Source organism: Buteo buteo, chromosome 14 (genome assembly GCF_964188355.1).
Source record: "Buteo buteo chromosome 14, bButBut1.hap1.1, whole genome shotgun sequence".
In the NCBI taxonomy this organism is placed as follows: Eukaryota; Metazoa; Chordata; class Aves; order Accipitriformes; family Accipitridae; genus Buteo; species Buteo buteo.
The window spans coordinates 3,849,702-3,859,094 of record NC_134184.1 but is presented as its reverse complement, the minus strand read 5'-3'; the positions used below and the strand labels follow the sequence as shown (position 1 = coordinate 3,859,094).

The 9,393-nt window shown below is 41.5% G+C and overlaps 1 protein-coding gene across 1 annotated transcript in view; it reads right to left on the bottom strand.

The window, feature by feature from the left end:
* Positions 1-4,800: 4,800 nt before the first annotated feature.
* The window catches only part of NALCN (sodium leak channel, non-selective), a 245,834-nt gene continuing 241,241 nt past the window's right edge, over positions 4,801-9,393 (bottom strand). The window contains exons 43-44 of the mRNA XM_075045904.1: positions 8,849-8,966; positions 4,801-7,074 (exon numbers count right to left, since the gene is read on the bottom strand). Coding sequence (XP_074902005.1) covers positions 6,881-7,074; positions 8,849-8,966 — 312 coding nt within the window. The 3' untranslated portion in view covers positions 4,801-6,880. The remainder of the gene's footprint in view (positions 7,075-8,848; positions 8,967-9,393) is intronic.

Below are 9,393 nucleotides of genomic sequence, written 5' to 3'. Positions count from 1 at the left end.
GATGAATGCATATAAAGTTGAAATACATCTATAGGCCAAGGTCAGAGAAATATTCTTGCTGTTGCTGATCCAATTAAGATGAAGGTTTTAATACCTGGATTTTTAAATCGGGAGTATTTTACAGAGCTCAGAAGAAGAACCACTGGGTGGAGAGTTAAACCGGCCAAGTTCAGGGCACCGTACTTTCTGGTGGAAGAGCTGGAGCTGGCTAGGAGCAACTGCATTTGAGACCTTCTTACTCACAGCAGCTAAACCACTTCACTGGATCATACCTCCAGGAGTGTCCGCAGCACAGGAGTGGATAAATCACACGCCTAACATCACCGATCTGAAAGTTTTGGCAGAAAAGCTTAGGCAACCCTTGCTGCGCCCGTCGGCTGCCCAAGCACCGTGGTACTGGAAGTGTCCCTCTCCTGGCGGAGCAGCTGGAGGGACCCTGAACCATCTGCTCAGCTTCTGCTGACCTTGGTAGACCTTTAACTCCCCTCCACGTTGCGTGCGGCACAAAAGCCAGGTTTTGCCATGGAGGACAGAGTCACAGGCACCTATCTGCATCCACCAGCTCTGACGAGGAGGTGGTTGTCTCCAACAGTGGGGTGGCCGGGGCCAGCAGTGCCTACAGGAGCACTGCGAAACTCACCACCACACATCTGGTCGCACTGGAGGACTTGGCAGGCAGTGGAGGAGGAACTGGGAAAAGTGATTTGTTTTTTTCCTTGGTGATACTTAGTTTTTGAAATATTTGAAGTACTTGGGAAGAAGACCCACAGCGATGTCAGCAAACCAACATTTTGGCTGAATCAATTTCAGCAAATAGAGCAAAATATTCACTGCTGTGCAGTTTTTAACATACCGCTAACAAAGGCAGTGTTCCTCTTTTTCCTGCATGCCATTTTTCCGTATGATGTTGTTATGCCAGATACAAAAATCTATAGGAATCATAGGAACATAGAATGGTTTGGGTTGGAAGGGAACTTAAAGATTATCTAGTTCCAACCCCCTGACATGGGCAGGGACACCTTCCACTAGACCAGGTTGCTCCAAGCCCCATCCAACCTGGCTTTGAACACTGCCAGGGATGGGGCATCCACAATTTCTCTGGGCAACCTGTTCCAGTGCCTCACCACCCTCACAGTGAAGAACTTCTTCCTTACAGCTAATCTAAATCTACCCTCTTTCAGTTTAAAACCATTAACCCTGGTCTTGTCACTAGAGGCCTTAGTAAAAAGTCTCTCTCTGCCTTTCTTATAAGCCCCCTTCATATGTTGAAAGGCCACTATAAGGTCTCCCTGGAGCCTTCTCCAGGCTGAACAACCTGAACTCTCTCAGCCTGTCTTCATAGGAGAGGTGCTCCAGCCCTCTGATCATCTTCATGGACTCGCTCCAACAGGTCCATGTCCTTCTGATGTTGGGGACCCCAGAGCTGGACGCAGTGCTCCAGGTGGGGTCTCACCAGAGCGGAGTAGAGGGGGAGAATCCCCTCCCTTGACCTGCTGGTCACGCTTCTTTTACTGCAGCCCAGGATACGGTTGGCTTTCTGGGCTGCAAGTGCACATTGCTGGGTTATGTCCAGTTTTTCACCCACCAGGATGAAATTTTTCCTGGTGGACTTAAAAAAAAAACCAACCTGGGTGAATTTTTGTGCATGATAAAAATTCATGGGGAAAATCAGTTTTTCATTGGCCAAAGGATTGACAATTTTAAGTCAAATACAGCAAATATGTTTTGATCACATTTTAAACTAAAAAGAAGAGTCAAAATATGAAAACTCTTCATTTCAAAACTGAGGTGCATTTGAGAAATGGACACTTTTTTTTGTTTTCTTAGCTTGGTCAGAACAACTGAGAAGCTTGTCTTTATGTAGAAATACAGATTTGTTGTTTTTTTTTTCAAATAGCTGCTAAAATGAAAAACAAACAAACAAAACAAACAAACAAACAAACAAACCAACCCCAAAGCCCAACACCCAGGTAACTCCTTTTTCTTTCTTTTTTTTTCTTTTTTTTCTTTTTCTTTTAATCTTCTTTTTTTTTTTCTTCCTTTTAATTTGTCTTTTTTTTTCTTGCTTGCTTTTAAATGTGCAGTAAACGGACTCCCCAGGCAGTATGAATTTAGAAAATCTGAGCGGTGAAAGTATCTGATCTGTAGAACATGTAGTTCTGTGGAATGGGTGCTGAGACAAAAAAGCAAGACTCATTACCCTCATGAACTGGCATCAGATACATTACAATGAAATCATCACTGTGTTGAATCCCTCATTTCTTGGGAGCACGTACTGAAAGTGCGGAATATGCCAAGGCACTGTTCGCCTTATGTGCAGCTGGAGAGCAAAACCTCAAAGAAACCCAGAACAGAGGGCATGAGAGAGGATGCGACATCCAGCTTCTCTGCCAACGAACTCAAGGATCAACTCTCTTCTCTTACCTTTGGGTTAAATGTACTCACAAACAGTAATCCTGCCGCAGTGCCTTCCATCATGTGGAGGATCCAATTAGAGCCTGACTGCCCAAGTCTCTAGGACTCACTGCTGTCTATCATCTGGTATAAACCAGTTTGTTTCCAACCTTGGCAAAAGTTTTTCTGAAACAAAGCAATGTCCGCCGAGACACTGGAGGCTTGCGCCACTGGTGGCTGCTGCTTGAATTCAGAAAGAAGAAAAGGCTAATGTCAACAGCTCTTCAGGCTGATGGATAGGGATTTTTTTCCTTTTCTACCTGTACTTAAGACATTTCTTGCCTTTCCAGTAAGCTACCCTTTTATGAAGCATGCTTTCGTAGGTGCCCAAGTAATTTACGCAAATTCCCCAGTGCAGATACGCAGGTCAGGTAAAAGTATGAAACCAGTAAGGGTACTGGAATAAATATCTGAACCTGTGGAAGGGGGATAAAATGCCACTGCCTGCACACTTAGCTCACTGATGGGTTAATAACTTGGCGCTTAGAGGTTCTTCATTGAGAACAATGGGCAACAGCTGCTAATGGGGTCCGACACTAGCGCCCTTGGGATGAAGAGGAAGGTTAATTGAATTCTAGTGAGGCTCCCTTTGTGTTGCAGAGCAATTGAACAAACCAGGGCAGCCAACTTCCCAGCACCAGCCTATGCATTGTGGGAAGTTCATCTGCGGTGTGACTAAAGTGCCTTCAATAGAAGGAATGAATTTACCCTCCTAATGCTAAATTCGGGGAGACTGAGATAATCCTATTGGTAATTTTGACTGACATCTCAGGCCACTGTTTGTTTTTACTTGTGGAAATGTTTCAGGAGAAGGAGTGCGCATTCTCGGATGGGAGGTTTAGCACACATCTTGCTGGGGCTCCAAATGTACGGTTACAACAGTGTGGACTCTTCTCTTGCTTCAGTTATTCACGGACATCCTTATCTGCACAATAACAAGAGCTGTGGGCATGTCGTGAATAAAAGAAGAGAACAAAAAAGATTATTCTGAAAAAGTCATTCATTTGCTTTTGGTATCTAAATCTTTGGCTTCTCAGAAGCTGTGATACTGGGCTTCAAATGCAGACAGTACTGAATGTAATGGTATTTTGAAGATGTTTAAGCCTGATTGGTCCTCATTAGTTAAAACAGTGATGGTATTTTCAGCTTGCCAGATAAAAGTGTACTTTATGTTTTTAGCTCTTAATTCAGTTGGATATCTTCCAGTAGCAAATGGTTTCAGGTTATTAATTTCTTCATTGCAAAAGTGATTGTCTGAAATCTGACCTGACTTTGGAATGATATTGAGATACATCTTTGCTGCATGTTCTCAGACTTCCCACAAGCTGGTTTTTATTTGAGCACTGACAACATGCACTACACTTTTTGCCCACCCAAGCCATGAAGACTTTTACAGCTTGCTTCCTATGGAACAGAGCTCTCTTAGTGGATGAAAAGGACTCTGAACGCTTTCTTCTTTTCATTTGTATAGGATAACTGTGGATTTAATTCCAGGAGCCAAGAGCACTGTAGGTAGTAATACTCCCCTGGCAATTTTTTGTTTACCTTTGTCTAGGGTCTGTTCTTGTTTGAACTTTTCTCTCAGGCTGTGGGGACTGACTCTGATTTCCTGATGGACTATTTCCTCTTTGTGTTTCTCCATTGTTTGTGCAGGCTGTTTGAACTTCAGTCATTCTTCCAGTCTCCACTCTGCTTCTTCACCTTCATGTGCAAATGTGCCTTGGCTGCTTTGCTGCAGAGTAGGAGGTTATCACCTTCTTTAGTTATGTCGAGGGTGCCATACTAAGGAGGTTTTCACCTCAACCTAGTCTCCTGGAGGCTCTAGTATATATTATTTTCATATCTTTGTAACTCTATTTCACTTGCTATATCTGCAAAAGTAAAATGGGGGAATAAACAGGTGAGCATTGCTTTCTCAGAGCCAGCTTGCCAGTTAAATAAGATGGTCCAGGGATCCCCAGTGTTTCGGAAGATATTCAAAGGCAGTCTATAAAGCCATTACAATGTTTCCACCACAAATTTCCCCCTGCCACACACGCACACACACTCAGGCACGCATATTCACATCCAGGCTCTAAAGCAAACAAAGCAAGCAGGTTAAATATAAATAAATAAGGAGCAATCGTATTTAGTCCCATTTTTCTGAATGAGACCCCTCGTGGCAGAACTGGTGAGGTCGGTTGCTGGACTTCTCACCGAAAAACCAAAGGCCCTCCAATTAGAAGGGTTTGAAAGCATCTCTTCAAATAATCCTGTGCAAACCACACACCTAGCCACTATGCAGCATTACCACAGATGAGCCAGATATAGCAAATGCAGTTAGAATGAAAACCAGAGGGAGGAATATTGCTTAAAGCAACTCACTTTTATTGACAGAGTACTGTAAGGCAAGGAAAAAATGTTTGCCAGATTTTTTAAAAAGAAGATTTGCAGCAAGAATGATTCAGAAAGATCTGCAGTTCAATATATTATTGAACTTTCAAAGATACTATCTCTTATAAATCCAATATTTATCTTTTTGTCATATATACAAAAGCTCAACTTAAACAAGCACAAAACAGAACACAAAATATTGGATTTGCATATGAAGTTTTGTTGATGGTTCATAATCTAGTAAACAAGAGAATGTACACGTTCTGTTACCATAGAGTTACAGTTGACTAGATTTAAACTTAAATATACCCCCAAACACATAAAGAAACCACAACATACAGATGTCTTCAATATGACTATTTTTGAAAAAAACCTAAACCATGTTCAACCATACAGAGGGAACAAAACATTGATAAATGCCAAGAAAACTGTATTTTATGGCCAAACCTAATTTTGCATTTATGGTGAAGGCATCTGTGAAAACAATCCTGTATTCCGATCACTCTACATCAATATTTTGGCCAGAAAACATCGCAAAGTACTGGCTTTTGTCTGCTTTTTAAAGGATATATTTTTGAAGTGGTGATATACATTAACTGTGAGCCTCTTACAAGATCTCACATCAGGCCATGTTAGAGCAACCTATCATTTCCATAGGAAACAATGGTAACAGAAAGGTCCCAGCTATGCTAAAAAACCCAGCCGGGGGCCAAGCTACAAAATCTGCAACCTCTTAGCTCTTCCCTGAGGGAAAGGTACATTTTTACCCCACATTTTTAGACAGCCTTCAATTCTGAACCTAACAAATGCTGCTGCGTTTTGTGGCTTTTCTTCTCCACCTTCGTATCTGTATAGCATTGGCCTTTCACTGGAAAAACTTTTATGAAAGGGATAGCTGCTTTTTTACCAGCGATAATGTAGCACTATTGGTGCTTCATAAAATAAAAGAAGGCTAACTCGTCAAAATATGATGCATTGGGATAAAAGGGACAAAGGTACTTAACCACAGTACAGTGTCATGCCCCAGCTTTGCAGGGCTGTAGCATGAGCAGTAACGTGGGTAAGTAAAATTCACTTCTACCTATACAGGCAAAACTGAACTGTATTTTAAAAGCCATACAATACTACTCTGTAATTAGAACCCCCAACATGCTAATTTTTATCACACAGACAAGAAGAAAGTTATCTTACGACTACACAAGGAAATGGGACCCAGTTAACAGGAGAATAATGACACCATACATATATGTAACTAGTATATTCTGAAAATGAAGCATAAACCATGTTTTTCACATGGAGGTCTTCTGCTGGATGCTTAAATGCACAGTTTTCATGTCTTTTTTTTTTCTTTTTTTTCCCCTGTTTTCTCTATGAAAATCAAGCTCTTTGCATAATTAACCAAAACCCAAAGATATTTACATTTTAAAAGCCAATCCTTCACCTTCTGATTTTAAAATGAGTTATCCTGTATCTTGCATATTTTAAAAAAAGGTCCAGAAAAAGCTTAGAATTGTAATTCAGAATCTGTACTTGGTAAAAATACTTCCCTTGAACATGAAGTCAGTGCTGACCTCTTCAGGTCATTTGTGAATAATAAAATCCTTCTGAAGAAACGTTACTACATAAGAACTGAGGGAAAACACAAAAAGAAGAAATACATTACCCCTGTATTGTAAAGTGTTGCCACTATGAAGTACGGTACAGGTTGAAGAAAAACACAGAGGTGTGCATATCAAAATACATTTTCATTATGTAGCTACAGAACATATGAAATCTTTCAATGCTCCGTCTGCTAAAGGCAATATAGTCTCTCTGGCTTTGTTAGCACTGCTATTGTATACAGGTTTCTTAAAGTACAGTTAGTACCCATAGAGGTGAATTCTAACATATAAGTGTGTGCTATGCTTCATATGGCAGAAGGATAAGCATTTGAAAAAAAATTATGATATTGATTATAAAGAAATTGTACATCACACAGAGTCTTCAATTCTAAACATAGAAAATCAGGTTGTACTTGAAGTGGTTGTTGTTCTAGTATGACTTAATTTTTTTCTCAGATATCAAGAAGGTCCTCTCCACTCTCATCACTCTCCACAGTTAATTGTCTTGTCCACCATTTCTTGACTTCTGATCCACAAGAAGCAGCATCAGACATGGGATTCATTTTGCATACAACAGATTTCATAGTTGAACGTCCACCAAAGCGGAGGTTGACTGAAGACACTGAATGGCTTATTGGTTTGGGGGCTATGAAATTAAACAGAAAGTTCTGTGTTTGTTAGAGTAGATCTGCTTCTTGAACATTTTGGCTTAGAATTCAGATATACAGAACTACCTGGACTGGGGCAGCTTTAAACTGATTTAGTGCAGAAAGACTAGGGCTCTGTTCTAATGTTTGTGGTTTTTTCAGCTCCAGCTGTTCACACTGCTCCCACTAATCTGCTGGTAGAGCAGTTTAACTGAGCAGTGCCTCATTTCCTTCTGCTGGGGATAGCTGATAAAACAGATCTCTTCTTACCTGGCTAACTGCAACCTAAATAGTTTAGGCAGTACTTACATGAGCTGACCTGCTGGCAAAATGGTAAAAGTGGCGAGTGCCAGAAAAAGAGAGGGAAAAGTGCATTTAGGGGTGGCAGCTGCAGCTAGAAAGCGATATTTAACTATGGCCTAAGGTTGGATGCCAGTACAAGGTGCTGGTATGGCTTTAGGAAAGCACTAAACCACATGTATAAGTATATAAAACCCACAGCTGAGCTTAATGATGCTATTCATGATGTTAAATACATGTCTTTGTTGGACTGGAGGTAGACTACGTACCAACAGCCAGGCTGTACTGTGCATGGAAGTGACCCTTCTTTTCTGAGATCATCAACTCAGAAGCATTCAAGACTGACATGGCCAAGATCAGTGCTAAGAAAGGAAACCCTGAACTCCTCATTCTCACTTGAAAAACCGATCCAGTTGGCTACAGTAGTCGGATTCCTCCTTAGCACTCTCCCTCTTTTACTCTCTCTCTGTTCCAACAGAATGTTCATCATTGCTGCTCAGTGACATTTAAGTGGAAAACATGGATTGAAAGCTCTCTATTAAGCTGTCCTGTTTCTCGGACAAGTACTTTGCTCACAAAAGTAGGGTTAATGGTACTCATAGCATGACCATCTCTTCTACTTCCACCTAGCTATGATTAGGGTCTGAACAGCGGCAACCTTTGAAGGCAGCGCTCTGACTCAGAATAGGACTGACTGATGACAGCTGAAAGGTTGATGTGCACACACCTAACCTGCTGGTCACGAGTGTGGCAGGCAGCAGAGGTCAAGATGTACTTTAAGAGAGACTGTTTCAGGTGGTGGAGAGTGCTCTTGAGACAAAGACTTAATAAGGCCTCAGACTGTACCTATGCACCTCTCCCACCCTCCTATAAGCATCCTCCTATAAGGCATAGTCTAGCCTTTCTTTTCTAGCAGACTGTAGTTACTAGAATAACTTGAGGACGTTTCCCATTTCTGAGAAAATAAACAGGAAACTGATAGTACACCTGGCCAATTCCTGCCTGAAGTGAAGATATAAAAATGTATACTTATGGTATAAGGTATAAACCATAGGCCTGGTATGCCTAGACAAGACAAGGCACTCAGAAGTTACTACTGTTGTTAGGGAAAACTTGATTCATTTTCACTATGCTTTATATGATAAAAGAGAACTCTAAATGCACAAGATGCTGTCCAAACATATGGGATGGTATTGCCCTCAATCCAAAGATCCTGACTAAATGTATGAAAAAGTAAAAAAACCCAACCACCTGCACATGGCAATGCTTGGGCCCATTTTCCAACCTTTCAGAATTGGGAGGAAGGGGAGAGATTGCTGTATTTCATCATGTGTGAGGGTAGAAAAACCCTGATGTTGGTGCCAGCAGCAGGCAGGAGGTAGAACTGTGAATCATGAAGCCTCTCATGGCCTTGTTATTGTACAGCAGTGATTTGGCATGTGGGGACTCTAGCGATAAACATTCTTCACTTACCTGATGGCAAACGCCATTGTCCAAATTTCCGCTGAGGTTTCCCAGCATCTGCAGAGTCTTGCCGATAGCCACCTCTGTCAGAAAGTGTTGGGCTAAGGAGCTGCTGCTGGCTACTGGTCTGAACAGAGAAAAAAGAATCTCAGTCATAGCTCCTCATTGCATGGGGATAATCCTAAGAAGGGTTATCTTTCTATTCTGTTTACAAGCCTTATAGATGAATACAAACAAAACATATTGCCATTTGTTAAGGCGATATGGTTTCTATTCTTCACTGCCCCAGAAAGCTACTACTAATAGGAAAAAATAAAAAGACCGTTTGGGTTCAATTACATTATATTCCCCACTGAAGGGTACAAAATTGTTCTCAGCCTTCTACAGTGGAGTCCTTATGTTGTACCTTCTTCATTTTCTGCCCTGGAAGAGCCCAGGACCCCTGCCCCAGAGGACCCGGCATGCCCAATGTTACCACTCTCAGCATAAACACTACTTCAGAATGCTTGAACAGGAAAGCTTCACATCCCTGAGCTTGTACACAGCTCATGTGA